Source organism: Numida meleagris, chromosome 4 (assembly GCF_002078875.1).
Source record: "Numida meleagris isolate 19003 breed g44 Domestic line chromosome 4, NumMel1.0, whole genome shotgun sequence".
NCBI classification, from domain to species: Eukaryota; Metazoa; Chordata; class Aves; order Galliformes; family Numididae; genus Numida; species Numida meleagris.
In genome coordinates this window covers 88,944,774-88,966,930 of record NC_034412.1, presented here as the reverse complement: position 1 = coordinate 88,966,930, position 22,157 = coordinate 88,944,774, and the positions used below count along the sequence as shown (strand labels likewise).

The following is a 22,157-nucleotide window of genomic DNA, read 5'->3' as shown; positions in this document are numbered from 1 at the left end:
ACCACACACATACAAAAGTGTTATTTTTATTTTTCTTATTCACTTCTTCAGACAGATCTGATGATGTTATTTTCCTTAAAAGGAATGCATCCAAAGGATGCAATTAAAATCTGTGCAAAAGCCATACAACTATGGTACTTTATAAAGCAGTAAAACCAAACTTTCCATCTGCAGATAGTCCCAATTAGTTCTTCCCTTTTTTCCTTTTCATAGCTTTCCATTCACCCTCCTGTGTAGCAAGGCTACCAAGAAGCTCTTTCACTTTTCTCTTTCTGGCTGAATCTCTGTAAAGGAAGCAATTAACGTGTTAAATATTTCAGAAAGAGCATATTAGGAAAAGTGAGTACATTTAGACTATACATATTAATTTATAAGAAGCCCCACAAATCATAAATTTCACCAATACTCTTTGAATAAGAACTTTCTGCATGTTCTTATCTAGAGAAATGAAACTGCGAAGTTGAAATTTAAAATCATCTCCGATGAAAATGTTTGTTTTCCCCCCAAATGTTAATTTTTTATTTAAAGTTTAATATTCTTTATCATTATTGTCAGTCTTGTCACACAGCAAAGAAATGAACACACAGAATAACAACTCTTCAACTACTGTTGAAGCAAAGGCTACGTTACCTCTCCATGATCTCTGAAAGTTGCATTCTAGCCAGAAACTGGTTATCCTTCCGGATCTCACGAACAGCTCCTTTAAATTCACGTTTATGTTTGTGAATTAACCGCTTTCTTTCTTGCTCCTTTTTGCTGCCTCCCTGCTTCCTTCCAAACTCTAAACTGAAATGAAATGTGTGTGAACACAGAACACTTATGTGACCAACTTGCAAAATAAGGAGCTGAACATACCACAAAAAGGGTCACCAGTCAACCTATAAGCAGATAACATTTTCCAGTAAACAGATACACTCCAATACCCCATAGTAGCCTCTGTTTTGTTAAACAGATTGAAAAAGCTGGAGCAGAAAAACAAAAGGTATCTGGAGAAAGAGGGAATCTCCCAATATATTTTACATTTTTGCACACTTCCTCTACAGATGAATTCTAAAAAAAGGGCCTGATCAGTTACATGGGAATATATGTGTATGGCAGAGGAAAAGCTGTCTCCTTAAATTACTAGAATTAGTAAGACACAGTTTCTGCCCTTGTTGATAATAAACAGGCCTAGATGAGTCGGCAGTCAATACAAGTCAGACTTCCTGAATCAGAACACAGTTATATTATCAACAAAAGGAACCAGTGCTATTTAAAGTTAATTTCAAAAGACAGTATAAGAGTGTACGTGATCATTTCAAGCTCCATAAAAAGAGAGAAAGAAAACTGCATGTTTTTTGGGATTGGTACTGTTGAAAGGCAGAAAACTGCTACGGTGGGGGGAAAAAGGAATGGTGCAATCTGGTATACTTAAAAGAATGTTTAATGTGACACATTATCTGCTATGATCCGTGAGACAGAGTACAGGAATAGTCTGCCTGGTCTTTTGCATCAGTGAAACATCCCACAACATTTCACCTTTCATCTTTACCTTCATATATTTCAGTATGATTGTAATGAACTACTGTCCTTGAGACTCAAGTGCTTTACAGAGTACCTGACTATGTAATAGTAGCAACAGCTTCTTTTCAACTTAAAATTTGTTAATTTATAACTGGTTGGACGGTCAGGAGTTGGTTTCCAGTGCCAATTTTTTCCCCCATAAGGTAATCTCTGCTCAACTTCTTAGAATCCCTCCTTCCCTTTTCTTTCCTTCTCTACCACCTAAGTAGCTGGTCCTTGGCAGTTTGTGCATAAAATACAACGGAGAAACAAAGATGCCTGTTCTATGTCCTGCTTTCCAAATATTTTTAGCCTACTGAAAATCTGAATGCTTAGATACACTTTTTCTTTTGCACTAAGCTTGTTTTACTTACACTTTCACAATCTTAGGCGTATACTGTTTCAATGGCACAGGCTTCTTTTTCTCACATATCAGTGGAGTATAGTGCTTTGGTTTGTTCTCCAGCTCTTTCAGAGCACTGTGATACCATTCCTGAAAATGCAAATCAAATTACAACTTTAAAAGTGCATCAGAGACAACATAATTCACAAACTACTGTAAACTGAATCAACAGTAATCTTCTCCCCATATGTTCATCTTCTGAGAAAAACCATTGCTATTCATTAGGACACTGACAACACCGAAATGCTGTAAGCCTTCCAGGCTGGAAAATTTTTTAAATTCTTTAGGAATTCGATTAAGATGGAAACATGGATAATCAGAAAGGTCTACAGATAGTTTCACCTAACAGATGAATAACCAAGACTAAAGACAGATTAATTTGAGAGCCAGCCTTTCAGAGTCATTTTAAGGATAACTGTTAATTTTGTTTATTTTGATGGCAAAAACCAGGACATTTTGCATCATCAATATTACAAAATCTTGTTCTCTACACTTAATAATGCCTCTTTGAGGAGAGGACAATTCTACTATGTCCAGAAGACAGATTAAAAAATATATTTGAATTTAATTGCTAGACAAATAAACTGACTTCCTTTAAGTGAGGTAGCAGACCAGGTACACGTATGTTAGTATCTCATCAGCTTGGTTACGTGTATTTGGCTGTAGCAAGCAAGTACTGTTCTCCTCAATTAGAAGGGCAAGATAAGATAGACAATGAAAAATATCTTCTGAATATTCTCCACTCCTTGTTGGTTTCTCCACACAAACACCACTATGATGTTTGAAGATCACCTACAGCAAATACCTGATCCTTGAAAACATCTCACAGATTATTCTACCTTTTTTTTTTTTTAAAGCACAGATGAAGATCACAGAATTTATTAACGAGCCAATCATATCAATTATTTCACCCAGGAGGAACACTTACCTGCATTTGTTCAGGATATTCATTCACTGACAGATGCTGTGTAAGGAGTACTCTTATAGGACGCATTATTTCATGGAATGATGGTAAATACTCATATAGAACTGCACATCTTCTAATAAGATCAAAACACAAGGCTAGACATGATAACCTGTTAATGTAGAAAATAATGCAACAGTTTCACTTGTAAAAGCTGTACTCCATCATCAAATAAAATGTATTAAGCTAATTAAATTTGGGTGAATTAGCAGTGTCTATTATTAAGACTGTCTGACACTATCAGTTACAAGTCTGTTCCTGGTTGTTAATTCAGACTAAAATTTCACTCTCCTTATGCAAGCAAATACCCAAGAAAGCCATCAGCAACAACTGCTTATGTTGGTGCACACAGGACAAAACAGTATTGTGTCTTTGCTACTTGAATAACAGGTTTTTACACTGGTTCTATTACCGTCACGCTTCTTCAGATCAGAATTATGTTGGTTCTTTTTGGTGGTTTTTTTTTTTTTAAACTTCATCACAAAATACTTACTCATCCCTGAAATGTTATGGTACGACACATACATAAGGTGAAAATTGTGGTCCAACATGTCCAATGTTTAATTTTGTTCTTTTTTAACTGTGGTGTGATTGCTTCTGTGACTCCCCTAGCCCTTGTACATAAATACATTATTTACTTCTGAAAAGCATGACAGTTCAAAGTATTGAGCACATCCTCTGTCTCTGCATCATCCCATCAGTTCACAGCTGTACTGAAAAGGAAACGAAGGGCTGAGCACTTCAACAAGTGCTCCACATAGCATTCTGAATGAAGACTCACAATTTCATATGCTCTAGAGTAGTAAGATAAAAACAAAGCAGAACAGCTCACTACTCTTATTCTTACATACCTGATATGATTAACTTCTGTTTTGCTCAATTCCTTTAATCTAGTCACAATACTCAGGGGCAGATTTTGCTTCTGCCAACTTTCCACATCCTTCTTATCACACACCAAAAGCAGTTCTAAATTTTTCCCCACTGGTGTGAATGGATGCACTACCGTATAGCCTAAGAAACAAGAACAACGATCAACAAATCAGTTCTCAGCATTAGTTCTTTAGAGGTTCTTAATCACATTGCCTTAAAAAAAAACAGAACACCCCAAACTTTATCACTATTAGGCTTCTCTAAAATGATGGACTACAGGCACAATCATAATTATGTAAGAAGAGAGAGCAGCTATCTGTTCTGTGGGGAACAAGATGCACAGTTAAAACCGCAAGGAAGGATGTAGTATTGGATATGCTTAAGAGGAAAGGACAAGGAACAGGACATTGCCTTGGAGTTGTGAGTAGAAGGCTTTGACCAGAAAGTGGGCAAGCAGCACAATGAACATGAATGGGGGAAGCTCACAGTTATTGTACATCGCTGAACCTCTCCAGCAGGGGCCCTCAGATGCATACTGTAAAGTCCTCTCCCACTTCACCTAAGTAGTTTTAAAACAAGAGGAGGAAACACAGAATACATACTGGGGCAGGGCTGATAGAAAAGACTTGAGAATTACTATGCTAACTTAAGTTCTGCGAGCTTACAATGGAACTCATTTCAAAAATTTCAAAATTTTTTATTATTTGCTTTACTTGTGAGATGATAGCAGCTCTAACTAACAGTTTCATTAGCCAAGGCTATCAACAATGGGAATCCCTTCCTACTCTTTCCCTCTAGCTTTTCTACTACTACAACAAAAAAAGTCTAAACCAGGTAAGAAAGTGTATTTCAGTCTTTCATGAAGTTGTATTCTGTATCATTTCATGTGAAAAATTAATGGATTAAGCTCATAAAATGACAACAATGTAAGTTCTGTTTGCTGATGTTACTCACTGGCAAAATGGAACCTCAAGAAATTTTTTGGTGCAACAGTATATAAATATTCCAGGGAACTGATGTCAGCTTGCTTTAAAGTATTTTCTGCTGACAGCAAAACCATCACACTTACAAGCAACAGTTCCCCCAGGGATAGTTAAAAACACAATGGGATGCCTGGTAACTTCAAAACATCAACACTGAGTGAAAAATTCTCAGAAAGAGAGTGCTGTGCCTTTAGTGTATCTTTTATTGAGCTCCTCTCCTCTGCTAACAGAAAACATCACCATGAAAATTTAACTAATGCAAACACACTAGTAGAAATACAAAGGAAATTAAAAAAAATTGTTAAAATTTAAATCATTCATTACCACTAAATATTTTAAAATAGTTTATCTGATTTCACAAAATCCTGTATTTTAACAGTATCTAAAACCTTTGTAGATCACAGATTCCTAAGACAGTACACAAAGGAGAAAATAGTTTAAGTACAGTGTAACCCACCCACTCTGTAACCTCTTCCCACCTCCTTCTAAGAGTTCAGCTGTTGGCGTTTTGAGAATCCAGTGCTTTAGCTCTGATGCAACCCAGCTGGGTAACCTTGGCTCACACTTCAGAGAAAACTGCTAAGCTGTGAGAAGGAGCTGGGTGAGTCTGGAGGTTACAGCCACACAAGCTAATAAAGGTGAAACTGCAGTACTAAGCTTGTTGAGAAAGGGATCATCAGTAGCTCAAGAGCTCAAAAGAAGAAAAGAACACCAGCACAGGAAGGCATGAAAATCCTGAAGGAGAAAAAATGGGAACTGCAAGACAACTACTCTGTCATGCTGAAGATATACTGAAATAAAAGAAGCTGAACTGTCCTCACCTGATTGATGACTACCTAAAGAACAAAGACTTCAGGTGTCTCATCAACAGTAATGAACACAGTAATAATTACCCTGTACGTTCATTAAATCCCAGATGTCATCTGTATTTGCCAATAAATAATTGGCAAATTATTTTCATTTGAGAATTTTCAATTTTCATTTGAGAATACCCTGCCTGCAGCCTCTTCGTGCTCAAAGATACTCCGAGTGACCCAGGCAGAGATGCTAGCACATGAATTAGTAATGTGCTCTGACAAAGCTCCTCTAGGTGAATTTTTGTCACTAAACACTTCAACAAAAAGCTTCAGATCTGGAACAATTTTAAAGCTAGAAATGAGTCCACACAGGAAAAAAAAGTCACAAAAAAACAAAGACTGGAAGACTAGCAATTGAAAATCACTTGCTAGCATATGGATCCCATTGAAAAGAGAGTTTTATTCTTCTTGTCTGCTAAGTTTACAAAGTTATGTTACAGCACAGACTAATCTTCTGCTTGTGGGGATAGCTGCCTTCTGTTAAACGACAACAAATCCCTGTCACATAAGCAAAAAAGAAAAATAACAACTTTGTGACATTCTTCTCTTACTTATCTTGGTGAAATAGCTATTAGCTGATGAGGAAGGCTATCTGCAGCATTAACCGCTTCCTTACTGTGAAGAACAAAGTACTCATCGTAATCCTACAGGAACTGTGGATTTTAGACTGCGGTCCTGTAACGCGATCTGCTTAGAACAATACTGCAGAAGTACTGCACTGTGAGCAGTGTTACTTTATTTCCTTTAATAATGTTGTTTCTTTCCTTCTTGCCAACACTGGAGGATCAAAGCTGTGGAAAGCGAGCCTAGCAGATGGTTTTGCTCTTTTGCTCAAAACACTAAATTCATTGTGAAAGACAATTAATTAATAAATGAAATTTTAAAGAAAAACAATAATATACAAATTTATTATTTGTTTATTCTAACAAACTCACCCTGGGCCTGGTTTTTGGGTAGAGATATGTGAAGTACTCCAAGAAGAAAATTGATGAGTTCTGGTACAAATCTTTTGGAGAGAGAGATGTATTCCAGGAGCAAAGAGCATATAAACAAACCTTTAATAACGTCTTGCAATGTTGTGATGCGACACTATAAAAGGAAAAAAAGAAAGCACATACCGTTAATTAGTAAATGTCTATCCAACACGAATGCAGCATCCCCCCAGAAGTAGGAATATTTAGAAAGTTGTACACATTTTAAAATCTGTAAAATGGTACCCTTTGGATTTAAATGAAAAACGTATTGCCTTCCCTTTGCTTTTACTAAAGAGTATAAGCAGAATTGATTAGAAAGATGAGGTTTAGCCACTAGAAGGTGCTAAACCACCAGTAAGTTCTTACTGCTTGTTTGCTCTGCCATCTGAACTGTTTGTAAATTTTAGTCCTACTTTTTGCCCTCCAATGCCCCATATCCATTTTCACAAGTGAAATAAAGAAACATCAGGCTCAAAGCAATTGGGATTTGCAACAGTAACAGAACAACCAGCTCAGAACTTTCAAAGCGTATAAGAAAGATAATTGGATAGAAATATAAGTACTTCTTAACTACACTGCAATGCGCTGTACTAGGCAAAATTTTAAGGAAAACAAACATTATCAGTTCTTAAATAAAAACATTTATTAAACTGGAGCAATTGCAATATATGGAAAAGAAATCTCTAACAAATGGTTTTGTACTTTATTCAGTCTGTTCCATTAGTTCCACACAGCTTGTCATATAAGAAATTCTTGCACGAGAGCTCAAAAAATTATTAGCCCAAATTTTGAGTTGGGCTGTACTCTGTTTTTTTCTCTTCATTTTTTCTGCCTTTTACTATCTATGACCACACCAAACACAATGCATCCTTTTCAGTACAGTTCCAATATATACACATTAATTATAACACATAGTGTCAGTACTAGGAAGAAACAAGGAAGTGAAGTTGTATACTGAGATACATCATAGACATACCTTAGTAAGAAGCTGACTCATGTATATAAAAGCAGGAGTTACAACTGGATGCCAGAAGTCAGACGTTGGAAACAGCAGAGAAGTAATTTTCAAATAAATAAGCTGATAATGCATAAAACAGAGTACGAAGGCAAAATGTATTAAGTCAATTCCAGGGATCTTGATTTTACACATATGTAACTGTGACGGATGAGTAGCTGTCATGTAGTGGTCTAAAAATACTAAGGCATATATCATTCAGAAATCAGATATGATATTGACAACCTGTTTACTGAGATGACTTTTTAAGGTACCTGAGAAAATAGAATATCTATGGTATGTCTAACTGTATGTTATAAGGGTGATAGACAAAACATAATGAGAAGTTAAAAGCTCTCTACAATACATTTCCTGCAAAATCCAAAACATCCTGAAAAAAGTCTCTTCAAAAAGAACTCAATATAAATATTGTCTAAGCTGCAAGAAGCAAGTCTTCCAATCAAATTCTTCAGTCTAATTTCTTTCAATACCCTAAATATCCCATTAGGCAACATTGTTTCCTCAAGCTCACAGACAAAAATCAAGTAGTTCTCTTTGGATTACTGATTTATGGTTGTTCTTTGAAAACATTTTACTACATAAACATTCATTTTCTATGTGTTCCACATGTGAATTCTCTAATAGCCATTTACATAGACTTTGAAAAAAGTCTGTTAAGATTTAGCACAGCCACTGAAATTTTGAAGCATTACTAATACAAGAAAGAAAGGTCAGTCCTTTCACTTTCAGTCATTAATTTAGCATTACTCACATCTACAGTACTAAAAATGGTTGTACTTTTAAGTCCATTATGTTATTTCCTTGATATTTTTGTGAAACTAAGAGATACTGCACTTCTATGGAGCACTTTTAAAATATTTGCACTTAACGTAACTGAAGAAATCGGGACATAACTGATCATCATCACTGTCCATTGAAATTTCATCAGGAAAACTAAGAATGTTCTGCTCTGTAAATTGGAGAGGCAATTTTAAGATCTCTTCCCCTTGTTAATGTATCAGTCACACTTCTACCCTGTAAAACTTTTCCTTATATGCAGATTTAAATTTAAGAAATATAAAAAGCCATAGATGCTCATAACTCATCGTATAATTCAAGATGCAAAATTACATTTCCCATCATCAGGCATTTACTAGCATTTCTGTACGAATGGAAAGAGCAAGAGTTGTTCTTAGCAGCAGGTATTCGTTACCGTGTCTAAACCTGGAAACGTTGCACGGCCTTTCACTTCAATTACTTCTTCCATCTCATGTGCAGCATCTCGAAGGACAAACTTAATATTGCCACTGGCTGCTTCAGGAAACATCTGGCAAAGATTGTACAATGGCCTATTAAGAAGAAATGTAAGTTGTGATCAAGTTACACCAGTGATGTTAACTAAAAACCTGATTTCAAGCATCTGCAGGGTGGTTTCTTGTGTTCCATCCATAACAAAAACAAATTCCCCGAAACAAACTACGTTTTTTAGAGAAATAGCCACCATGACCCGACACAGGTTATTACTGTAATACTTTCGGTTCACAGAGATCTATTTTTCATTGGGCAATGTGAGATGATTTCTGATTTGGAGGTTTCTAAATCCTAATAATAAAAAAATAATTAAAAACTTTAAAATACACTCCTAAATAATAATCTGATACGATTAAAACACATCTTTCTAAATCACCTAACTCTTCATTTTACTGTACAAAGATATGCTGGTCCATACTAGGCAACTCACCACTCAAAATACTCTCACACAATGTTAAGGAACATGTAAGGCAGCAACGTGGCTAGCAAAATTATTACTTCAAACATACAAACAAATATGCACAAAGTTAGGCCAGCTTCTGGCCTGAGGTTACTGCCTACAAGGAGGTGCAGTCAGACGTCTGCATCTCCTTTTCAGTATTTTTATTTAAAATGTTTGCAGTGATATTAATACATCCCAGCTCTATAAAACAATCAAAATGTGTTTACACATTTTTACAAAGCCCCAGCATGTGTGATTATCAACAGCTCCTGCTGATGAATGCAACAGAGTAACGCATGCTAAACCTGCACATAACAGATTATTAAAAACTATTTCCTTTAGTTTTCACTGTATGTTTTTTCTTTCAAGCCACATACAAATAATTCACTAAAAGAAAGTTGCCCAGCCCACAAAGTCAAGAAAGGAATAACAGACTAATTTTGGTTGTAAGGGACCTTTGGAGGTGATCTGGTGCAATTCCCTGCTCAAAGCATGGCTAACTTCAAAGCTGAATCAGCTTGCTTGCAGCTTTGTTCAATTTTGTGAATCTTCCACAGCTTCTCTGGGAAACCTGTTCTAGGGTTCAACACAATTGCTGTGAAGAATTTTTCCTTACAAGTAATTGGAATTTCCTATGTTGCATCTTGCGTCCATTGACCCTCATCCTTTGCCGTGTAACTGTGAGACAAATTTGGCTCTCTTGTCACAATAAATAGCCATTATATATTTGAAGACAACAATTCCAAACTGACAATTTCCTGCAAAATGTTTCTTTGGAACTTTTATATGGGCTTAGTATAGCATTCTAACTCTATTTTCACCTAGTTCCTAATGTGAGTGAATTCACAGAATGGAAACTCGTGTAAAAAAAACTGTAAAGGCAACAGAACACTGTCACTGCAAACCTTAAAGTCCTTAATCAGCTCCATGAATAACTCCATATACAGAAGTAAGTCTGCATGCACAGCTGGTATCTTATTTATCTACAACCCATGAAAAGCATTTACAGATTAAAAATTACATTCTAATGTTTTGGAAATGTCTTGGTACAATTAATAGCCCAGACAATACATGAAACAGATTTAAAACACTAAGTTGCCTACAATCCTCACAGAGCTACATACTGAATACTTTACCCTAAAGAGCTTTTCTCTTTAGACCAGAAAGGAGCAAAAGTCAACAGGATCTATTACTTACAGGGTGAGTTTGTCAATTGTTTTGAGCTCTGGTAAATCCAGAGTTGCCAACTCTCCAATATATTCCAGAAGGAAGCCAAAGAGTTTCTGCAAGAAGCATAGTATGTTAAAAACTCTTAATTTTCTTTCATTGCATGTATTTTTTAGAGCAGTACAAAAGAACAGTGATAAAAAAGTTAGAAAAGAAACAAGCAGTATGTTGATTGGACTGTTATAAGAACAAAAGAACATATATACGTTATGCTGCTTCCTGAACTCTTAGTAAGGCTTAAGCAGAAATTCAAAGTTAATTTCAAACCTTAAAATACAAGATAAAACAAAACATGAAAACATACTTCCAACTTCGTTTTGTTTCCCACTGCAAGGCTTGGGTGATTGCATTTCTGAATCCTCTCCAGTATAATAAGCTGTTGCTCTACTGTTCTTCCAGCCAATAAAGACTTAAATTTCTCATAGGATTCAGGAACTGCAAAGTAAAAATGAAAATTGACCAGACAAACCTCTAACTTAAGATATTTAATTCAAGTGCCAATCTAACAAATTTCCAATTTGAAAGTGTCATTTTTCAGAAAAAAAGACATAGCTTTTAGATAGTAATCTTTTAAACACTAGTAACTTATCAATATGTAGGTAACATAGCATACATGAGCATAAATCAGAAAATACGATAAATGCTTTTCAACAACTGAGATGCAATTCATCCTTTATTTGCTGCCTAGGCTGAGCATAACCACGTGCACACACATGCAACACACCAGAAGTAAACTTAAGCATTCATTCAACCATAAATTTACCATAATACAATTAGCTCTATGTTCAGTTCACAACTAATTATCTTTTGTATGAAGGATATTAAATAAAGTAAGAAACTTGCCACTAATGGAAAATAATTTTACAAAAAAAAAAAAAAAAAGGTATTTTTAGTCTTCTGCATAAGTTAACGTGCTAGAACATCCTAATTTGTTCAGTTTTTGAGTTAATGTGATCACTTTCTGCTTAGGACAAATCCTGAATGCAATTTAAAAGGCTTTGTTTAATGTATGCTATTTCCTTTTGATGGGAAAAAAGCAAGCACTAGGGGAAGCTGTTTGAAAGGTTGTTCAATCTTGTAACAGTTAATTTTGTTAGAGAAACCTATACTAGGACAATAGCTAGTTGCATTAAATACTTAATATTAATGATTGCTTTGTACAGTACTTGGAACGTACTTCCTCTTTCCTCCTAGGCACAAGCCCCAAAGGAGTCAAACTTTGAATGTCTCTATTTCAAAATACTGTGATGTTGTATCACGGGGATTACATGTCAGAATGCTGCCTCTCTAAGCCTCTGACAAAAACGTCGGTCCAAACACTACAGAAGGAAAGCTCTCATTTAAATATAGATAATAGAATAACTTCCCTCATGCAAAACACTAGCATTTTAGATTGGAGGCACTGGTGGCCTTCAGAAACAAGTACAAATCTTTCTGTTTTCATTCCTACTGTGTATCTGTCAATTCTAAGGCTGACAGAAGCAGAAGTAAATGTTCTGCGGTGAAACAGATCCGGTTCCCGCTGCTCACAGCATGATCAGTGCTAATCACTAAGAACAGCAGCTATTCTCTGCTCTTGGAACAGTAGGAGACAATTATGAGGCAAAGCTTCATAGATTAGCAGGAATATATAAGATACTGCAGGAGAGAGAGAAAGACTGGTTATAAAAACTTAAAGACAACAGCGATCTCTGCAGCAGTCTTTTGCTTACCAGCAAATGTATATGGAAGCTCTGATTTGGCACCTTCCATTTTTGGATCCAGTTCCTCCACATTCTGCGATTCGTTTTCATTTGCCTTGTGTTTCTTCTGTTCTTTATTTCCTGCAGCTTCTTCTTCACTCTCAAGGTCAGACTCAAGATCCGAGTGGTTATCTGATGCAACATCCTCCTCATCCTCAGTAGCAGATTCTTCCTCACTTTCTTCATTCTCATTATCTTCCTTATCACCTTCCTCTTCTTCCTGTTCTTCTTCTTTGTCCTCCTCTTCTTTGTCCTCCTCCTCCTCTGCATTTTCAATATTCATTTTTCCATCCTGCCAGTAGGGAAAATAAGCCAGTTAAAAACACTGATAAAGTTTTTGCCAGAATAACCATGGAAATGTATCACGAAAAGCTACTGTGACCAAGCAGTGAATGGCAGCTGTGCCAGACAAGAAGGAATTTTAAGAAGAGAATGTATACAGATAAATGACTAGAAGTGTATTTCCAAGGAGCTGTAAGAGATGGGAAGAACAGGATGTAGTATGTGAGGACTACAACAATCAGTAGGAAAGTAAGGAATACTAGCAGATGATATAAAATTTCAACATCACTTGCAGAAGCATTCTTTGTTAAAAAAACATAAACTTCTTCTATGTATTAAAATAGTGTATCAGATAAATAATTGTTCCCATCCTGATTTTCTTAATCAACAATTTAAATTCACATTCACAATTTGTGCTCCCTGCCGAGAGGAGCGTTTCCCTCGCTACTTCCATATAAGATGAGAGGATCAGTATGCACACACATGCATCACAGTCAGGGTGACGCATTACATCAGCGTTAAAGGTTTTACTTGCTATGCCACCTTAATCAAAACTTCTTCATAAGGAGTATAGTGCAAATTAAAACCAACAACAAATGGAAGGTCTGAGGCCCTCTCTGCAGCCCCGTAAGGTAAAAGCATAGAAGGCTACTATATTACTGGGAGTATAGGGGGAAACAACTATTCTCCTTTCCTCAGCACTTTTGTAACCAGATAGAAAACACTTTTCAAATATAAGAAAGCTATCTATAAACAGCTGCAAGTTCAAGAGAAAGCCACCAAGATCATCAGGAGCCACAGAACCTGTGTTACGAGGAGAGGCTGTGGAACCCAGATTTTTTCGGCCTGGAACCAAACAACAGCCTTCCAGTGCCTGTAAAGGAAGTCACTGAGGAAGCAGAGCAGCACTCTGCACCACAGTCCATGGTGGGAGAAGGAGAAGCAACAGGTTTAAGTTTCAACAAGAGAGGTTCAGACTGAGAAACTTTTTTACAGTGGGAAAATCAGGATGCCTAGATAGACTGTGCAGCCTCTATTCTTGGAGATTTTTCATGACAAGACTGGACAAAGTGCTGAGCAACATGGTGATTCCACGGCTGACCCTGCCTCGAGCGCAGGTTTGGACTAAAGTTCTCCAGAGGTCAGTTCCAAACTGATCTTCCTATTTTCACTTCAAAACTTTGAAAACGCTGACATTTCCTATCTTACCTTGTAAGACAATAAACGTCTGTCATCTTTATCCAGGATAAAGCCATCAGCTAGATCATCAGCTGACACGTGGCTGGGTTTCTTTTTCTTCTCTTGTTCATCTATTCCACGCATTCGACGTAGTCGATCTGCCTGTGTTTTAGGAGAAGTAACATACGCAGATGAATCATGTGTTTACACAAGAATGAAAGATCCCTCAAACACTACATTTAAGAAAATCAAAGGGGAAAAAAGTTAACTAGATTATTCAAGTAGTAGATGGAAATTAAAAACAGTGACTTGACAAATTATAGGCAAAAACTACCAATACATTGTTTTTGTTGGGCAGTATGATCTGATAGCCTAATGCAATTGCGTATGTGATAACTGTTTTTTGGAAGGTTTTAAACTGGGCTTCCAAAAGCATTATGTTCTCTTATTTCACCTGTTTGGTTTACCAGAAAATGCAGCTTCTGTAAGTGTTTTATGATTCCGCAGTGTTTATCTGTTTCCCCTATGTGTAACAAGTTTGCAGAAAACACAATCTTAACATTTTAACATTACACTGAATTTGAAAATAGACTCAATGGGCAATACGTGAAACAATCATTTCCAGAAGCACTTTCACTTTGGCAACCAGCTAGATCATCCATCAAACAACATGACAAGAATATAAAAGAAATCCTTTCTGTTCTGCTGTAATGTGAAGGTACCACCTCTCCTTATCATCTTAAATGCGTCTCTAGTATCCCAAAAGCAAAAGGAGAGAAACATTTACCAAGTAATTCACTCTTTCTACAGGAATCAGAGCTCCATATAGAAGAATCAGCACGCGACATTTCCCAAGAGAACCCTATTCCTATGTGAAGCGAAGCTATGTATGTGCTACTGCTGGAAGATTTACAACACCAGAAGAAAGCATTACATGACTTGGCAGCGTATTAACTCAACTTCTTTGCAATAAAATACCCCCCTTACTGAAACACATCTAAACTCTGAATAATTTAAAACATTTAAAGGCAAATCGAAGCGATATTATATTTTTTATTGAAGAAATATTTACTCATTTCATAAACCTCACTAAATCATGTACTAAGTCCATGTTTCTTTTATTATATCAGATTCCAAACAAAACACGAACAGATTTCCTGAACTTGCCCTCTGATGAACTCCAGTTTAGTACAGCCACATTCAATCGAAGGTCAAGCAATAAATATACGCGGTCACTCCCAAAAGACAGGTTAGAAAACAATCTAAAACCATAGATGGTGTACCTCTAGCTTCTGGAGTCGCGCCTCCTCCTCTTTTGCCAGTTCTTCTTCTGTCTTCAATCTTTCTGAAGGTTTTGCTTTCATCTCAAATCCAAGTTCTCGAACAATCATATCATATTCATCAGGCTAAAGAAATATTTATACAGTTGCTTATTGTCTTAGTTCTATTATTCTGCTTTGCATCCACCCCCCTACCAGACATAACAACTGAAAAATAAGACCTTTATGAAATAAGGCAAAGACTGTACAGAGAAAGCTGGTTTCAATTCAGTATTAACATATGGAATGGATTGAATGATTGAATAAAATTTTCCCTGAACTCTCCTCCATTTAAGTTACTCACAGCTGAAGAACTTACAAACATTATCTTAAAACTGTTTTACTTATTAATTGAAAAGCTTCAAAATATTGCTTATTAATAGTTTTCTCAAAAAACAAACCAACAAATTTATAGTTTATATTTCACTTCATAAATACTGTTAGAAATAAACTACATCTTTGTTATCTTATTAATTACATAGGTATCTACCTCAAAGGAAACAAAAAGGGTTGCTGATGCTCAGCCTATTTAAACAGCATACCTGGGAAAACTGTCACTAGCAGAGGTTACGCTGGACTTCTGAATACAATCTTTCTGATAGATGCTTAAGTCAAGAAACAGCTTCTCTAAAACTCAGTTTTAGTAATTATTCTTCTTACATGCCACTAGATAATTTTCTTCTATTTAACATTAATGTTATATTTAATGCACAGTCTGATCCCTGCATCCCTGATAACACTCAAATTGAGATTCACATGAAGCAACAGAAGCTAATTTTCCCCTTCAGCAAAGCACATTGACAGAATTTTTGTCTAGAATATCACATTATCGACATACTGGAGTATTTGGTATATCACGAAGCATCTTGGTGTACTGCTTTTTATTTTAAAATATGACTTTTTGATCCAGTATCTTCTGTTCATTATTTAAGATCAGTTTAACATAAGATCAGTTCATTAGTTCAGCCTTCTGGAAACAGAATTCTACTGCCAGGGAACATGTACAATATAATACAAAATGTCTACACAAAAAAAATATAGCACAAGACACTGCAATGCTTATTCTTAAATTAAGAAGTATGAAAAACAACGAAGAGGAAAAGCTTTGACGCTGTAACAGATTTATTCATAAGCTTAATATCTTAGTTCCCTTTTTGCAGGGACAGTACTCAGGTCACAACAGGGAAAAACTTGATGTCAAAGAAAAGTTTTTTCACCCAAGAAGTGTAGCAAAGGCGTTCACAGTAAGCCAATGCTCCCAACAATTTTTATTCTTCACGCAAAAATGTCTTAAAAATAATCTACAGCCAGTAGTGTTGCTCAACACATAACCTCTTTCATTTTATTTTGCAAAGCGATCATCTTCGCCTTATACTTCAGTCACTAGGACAGTGAAAACCACAAGTTATTAGAACAAAAGAAAGTAATCTTGCCAAACTTTACCTTGGGTTTTTCTGCCTCTTTGTCCTTTCTTTCTGACTTTGGGGGTTTGCGGGTCATAAGGGTTTGGATTTCCTTCCAGTCATTGTCAAGCTTTTCAGTGAGTTCTAAGGCACTTTCTCTCCGACTTTGCCTTTCTTGCTAGAAAAACAAAACACAAATGCAGCAGTTACGTTCAGCTGGATATGACAAAGCATTTTTAGCATAAAACAAAAATGATGTCTTCAGCAAATAAATAATTTCAAATACCATTTTAAAGGTATAAACATTCACTGCAACTGTAGAAGCAATACAGTTATACTGAATGCCACATGGGTTGCATACAGAAAACAAGTTATATGAGTCAAGAAAATGAGAGATTTGAAGATATAAAAGAATGGCAGATGTTCACTTTATTTCCTAAAGTGTCTACAAGGGCAGATGGACACTATTTAAGGACCTTAGATTCTTTTCCCAGACAGTTATCTACCTCACTTTCTGTGTTACTGCTACTTTATTCTGCAAAGACAAATTGTGATGCCCTCTACATCATGCATTAACTTATTCTCTAGAGTTAAAAACTCACCTTTTCTTGTTTAGATTTGGCTATCAACTCTTCTATGAGTTCCTTCCTAGATTTAGGTTTTTCCTCCTCCTCATCTTCCTGCTCACTTGATGCTTTTTTACGAAGAAGGCCTCCACCCCCTCCAAAGTGAGCAGCAGTTAACTCAGCTAGAAGAAAAAAATAAATTGTGAATTCTTTTCAAACTGAAAGTTAAGTGCTGATGCTGCTAGGACAGTATCTCCCTAATATTTGAGAATGGGAGCAGTTAAAACTACGTCATCAGCCAGGTACTACTCCCATTCCTCTCAACAGTCATACCTAAGAGAGATGCTGGACACAACTTACACTGACAAACATTTTGCATGAGATAGGAATATTTTTTCAATATTCCAACTACTATTTAGGTGTAGAGGTACAAGCAAACAACTTAAGCTTCAGATGCTGCCCAATGCACCTTGAAGTGTGGGTACACATTAATTCTGAAAAACCCACAGATCAAAAAAACTTGCCAGTTGGGTAGCTCCAACATAGCTACTGCTGAATTCTGACAGCTGGTCCACATATACTGAAGTAGTCATCTGGCTTCAACATCCCACCCATATACATACGTTTCTTCAGTGAAAGAAACAAATGATGCAAATGTACCGACAACAAAACCAACAGTGAAAAGAAATACAGAGCAGTGAGATATTAGCTGATATGTCCTACCTGACAGAGCTCCTCTTTCTTCTGTGTCACTATCACTATCAATAATATCATTCAGTTTTTCAATTTCTGCCAAAGACTGGCCATAATGAGTTAATTCTTCATCTTCATTAAGATTATAGATACTTTTCTTGCCATAATTTTGCTAAAAAGAACAAAATAAACCAATTAAATAACAAAAATTTCTACTTTCCAGGCAATAAATTAACAGAGCCAGCATTTTTAACGCTGGTTGAGAAGATTCTCATTCCAGTTCTTTGCTCTTTTAAGAACGCTACCAGATTAATCTTTTTATTCAAAATACATCTAGTCTTAAGTGAAAAAGTATGATGCCTCCATTATTCTTACAGTAATGTAGAAATGAAACAACTCAGAAAACTTAAGGAAGCTTAAGTTTTATCTGTATACAATTAAAAATAATTCTTCATTATTCTATTTCTGGTCTGAAGAAACTGACTGTAACTTACATAAATTATCAGCAGGTTATAATATTACAATATTCAGCTTTGGAGATTGAGTATGATAAACCTGAAAGAATGGTACTAAACAAACAATTCTCATTACAGAATGACAGCATGTTACAGAGTTCCTCTAGTCAGCAAATGAAATGGCTGCTCTCCAACAGCTGTACTGGAATCCCAAATTGTACTTGCTGGTGGCTGCCTTTTTCTAATCCAATTTCCAAATCATAACAAGTCTAGAACAGTCAAAGAAAAACAACTCTGCTTAAAATTGGCTTTCTTGTATGTCAGAGCTCAAATGTGCTCAAAGAACTTTCTTCAAAAAAAAAACAGCTGTCTTGGCAAAACAGGAAGTGTTCATGGAAAATTCTGGATTCCCATAAACAATTTTTCATAGAAGTTCCAAACATACAAACAAAACAAACAAAAAGCAATAGCCTGCAAAACCCTCTGTTAACGGTAACCCTCCCAACCTAGTCTTTCTTTTTAATTCCCATTCTGGTACATTACCTGTCTTTCCAAAGTGAAACGTTTTATCATCTTTTCCTCTGGACTTATTTTGGTGTTATATTCACCAAAACGTTTATCTTTAAACACGTTTGTCTTTTCTTTCTCTTTATATTCTTTCAATAACGTTTGAGTACGCTAGAAGAAAAAAAAGGAGATTAAGTTCAAAAAACTAACAGAATAAATGCTTTCAAAGCCAAGGCAAAAAAAGCTTCATGATATCTTGACATCATCTAGTCTATCATAACACAAAACAAAAAAGGTATGGGAAGCACATGCAAGACACAACTCAGAGTAATTAACTACCCTTACAAGATGCCCAGAAGAAGACAAATTAAGATACACTGTATCTTGCCTTTGTTTTATCATATATGAAAACTAAGCATTGCCTCCAAAGAATTCTGATTTCAGGCTGAAGCTTAATATAAAAGAACGTACTATAGAAAGGAAAAAAAAAAATGTATCAGCTGACCAATGTATCTGGTCTTGTCATCCAAGACGTAAAGAAACCCAAGTGGGTACATACACGCAGTGTCTCAGCTTTAGTGCTGAGCACAGAGAGGTCATGCATCAGAGCAGTAAGGCATGTATGATGTAGCACGTGCTGCACTTACGGCACATTGAAGAAGACAGGTTTATTTCTAAGTGCTAGTGATGTAATTCATGACAAACATTTTATTTACCTTACTAGCTAAAAGAATACCTTAAAACGTGAAATTGAACGTTATTAAGCTTTCTAAAATGCTGAAGTTATTATACAGTTTCTGAAGGAAGAAAATGCTGGCTGTGTTTAGATTTAAAAAAATATGTGCTAATTTAAAACATGTTAACTAAATCTCATGGATGGGTATTGTTGCTGTTTGTACTACAATGAACTCCCAAACTTGTGTGCTGAAGAAGGCAGTTTCCTACAACAGGCCTCTGCAGCCCCCCTGAGCATCCAGACCTTGAAGTCATCATCACTACTGACAGTAGAAGTCTGGTTTCATCTACTATTCTCAAAGTTCTACCTTCAATTTTCTTCTTGCATGGAATATACAAGTGAATGTGCAATTTAAAAGAATGTTAATATATCTTACTAACTTGGATATGGAAAAGCACTAGTTCATCAACTATTTCATGTCCTCTCTCACTAATTACTTCTATTCATAGAATCTTCAAGCATAACCTCTCACAATGCATTCAAAGTAACAAACTATCCATTTCCTTCTGCTGCATTAGTTTTTAAAATAACTTCTTTTTTCAGTAAGTACTTCTGTAGTGGAAACCATATGTCATGACTTGAAACAGTGATTGAGCACCTGGTGGGAAGGCAGGGCCAACCCAGGGGGTCTCAGGTGCATGCAATGCAATGCAATGCAATGGTGCTGAGTGACTGGAAAGGGTGGAGCCAGGATTCACCCCTTCCCAGACCTCATTTAAGGGTTGGCAGTAGAAGCAAGGCTACCTCCCTGGAGATCCTTGTGTACCTGAGGCCTTCTGAAGGTAAACAGCTTCCTTCTTTTATCTCTGTGCTTATAGCTGTTGTGTTTGAGCAAATCTTCACTTGCTGCTCTGCTGTTATTGCTGTGTTTTCCATTGTGTTACAGCTTTCAATTCTGTTTGATGTGTACATGTCCAGATTCAATGTATGTTTATCTATCCAGATTTGTTTACAGAATCATTAAGGTTGGAAAAAACCTCCAAGATAATTTAGTCCAACCATCAACCCATGCCCACTAACCATGTCACTTAGTGCCACATCTCCATGGTTCTTGAACACCTTTAGGGACAGTGACTCCACCACCACCCTGAGCAGCCTATTCCAATGCCTCATTGCTCCTTCTGAGAATAAATTTTTCCTGGTATCCAACTTGAACCTACTGTGGCACAGCTTAAGGTCATTACATCTCATCCTATCACTAGTGACCTAGAAGAAGAGGCCTTACCCCCCTTCCTACAACCTCTTATCAGGTAGCTGTAGAGAAACTATGTCCATGTCACTGAGAACCTCAGTGCAAGTTGTTACAATAAAAGTTTTTTGCTTTAATAGGGTCTACAGAAGTTTTTATTTCTTTCTTGTTTTCTTTGCAGAGATAAGTCAGGAAAAAAAATCCAGTACTTCCTTTAAGGAAAGGATAAATGTTGGAATGTATATGAGGCAACAACTTCCCTTGTGCCGTATGGATTTTGGTCAGGCAGCTAGTGATGTCTATAGAGAAAGAAAAAGGGGACAGTTTTGAAAGGGTCAAGGGTGGAAGATAAAGATTTAAACTTCCAAAGCTGTATGTACGTTATTATCAATGAAGACATACCACTACTTTGCATCCTAATGTTTTTTCACAATGTAACTATTTAATTATTGCACAAAAAGCAATCAAGTTTTCTGAGGCAATGGTAGTTCTTTTCTATCTATGAGGTTCCCACTGCAATGAGAACCTACTCCTCTTTCAGGCTTTCCCTGTTGCAGTGATGTCGCACCATCACCAAGCTCAACATCCTGCAGCACCTAAATCTAGGTAATGAACACTTACAACCAATCACCTGTGCTTCCTGCTGTACTCTGGTCCAGAGTAATAAGAGAAACATTCCCACAGTGCAGTAAGGCATTGAGACCAGCACTATTTGACTGCCCAGGAGGAAGACAGTTGGGCACACCCTTCATCACCTCCAGAGCAACATGAGGTGCGCACTTTTGTCACACAGGGTGAGCCAGCCTCTTACCTCACCTGTGATGGCTCCAGTCTCACAGCCTCTCCACCACTTCTGCATCCATAGCCGCCCTCCTTCCTCCCCATTTCTGATGTCATCTTACCTTCTTAATAGCCTTGGACCGTGACACACCAGGCAGCCCCACATCATTCTTGGTCTTCCTTCCCAAGATGTTAAACTTCTGCCTGTTGACCTTCACCTCAAAGGGGTTGCTCTTCACCATGGCTATGGTTGGCTCTGCTGAGCCCTTGGTTCTTGAAGATGCTGTGGCCTTTTTCTTGCGTTTTGCTGCCTTCCCCATTGCCGGCTGCTTGTGTGGGCAAGGAAAGGCCCAGCATGCACTCAGCGGCTAGAGTAGCCAAGAGACCAACTAAAACGGCGTCCACAGGCAGAGCGTCCCTCAGGCCTGACTGGAGCTCTTCAAGTTGCGCGAGACTTGCCTCAGAAATCCCGCGAGAGCCGGCGGGGAGCGCGGCACGGCGTGAACGGAGCAGTGAGGTGACGGCAGCCCCGCAACCAGCGCGCCCGAGCTCCGCCACGCACCGGCAGAGAGAAACTCTCGCGAGGCTTTCGCCCAAATATCGCGAGACTCGCCGCCCTTCTCGCCTGCCGCCCTGGGAAAAGCCGGAGGAGGCAGAATGAGGTAACTCACTACGTATCCCGGCGTGCAGAGCGCGGCGTGCGCCTGGGGGAGCGCGAGTTCCGTCGCGCGAGGCCTTC

At 37.2% G+C, this 22,157-nt stretch overlaps 2 protein-coding genes and 1 long non-coding RNA gene across 3 annotated transcripts in view; 2 read left to right on the top strand and 1 right to left on the bottom strand.

Moving 5' to 3' along the window:
* On the bottom strand, positions 11–21,991 carry NOP14 (NOP14 nucleolar protein). Its single transcript, XM_021395348.1, has 18 exons — positions 21,541–21,991; positions 18,750–18,884; positions 17,782–17,923; positions 17,095–17,240; positions 16,533–16,670; positions 15,054–15,176; positions 13,801–13,932; positions 12,280–12,601; positions 10,872–11,002; positions 10,538–10,623; positions 8,801–8,936; positions 7,570–7,671; positions 6,555–6,708; positions 3,761–3,920; positions 2,874–3,021; positions 1,917–2,035; positions 631–786; positions 11–284 (listed from the first exon to the last, which is right to left on the bottom strand). Exons 1-18 carry the CDS (start codon positions 21,736–21,738, stop codon positions 185–187), a joined length of 2,628 nt encoding a protein of 875 aa, XP_021251023.1. The 5' UTR covers positions 21,739–21,991; the 3' UTR covers positions 11–184.
* On the top strand, positions 20,127–21,532 carry LOC110398047. Its single transcript, XR_002438159.1, has 3 exons — positions 20,127–20,231; positions 21,180–21,244; positions 21,323–21,532. It is a non-coding gene; the product is annotated as an uncharacterized LOC110398047 (long non-coding RNA).
* The window catches only part of GRK4 (G protein-coupled receptor kinase 4), a 36,547-nt gene continuing 36,359 nt past the window's right edge, over positions 21,970–22,157 (top strand). Inside the window, exon 1 of the mRNA XM_021395371.1 lies at positions 21,970–22,080. The gene's annotated coding sequence lies outside the window, so the exon portion shown is untranslated. The remainder of the gene's footprint in view (positions 22,081–22,157) is intronic.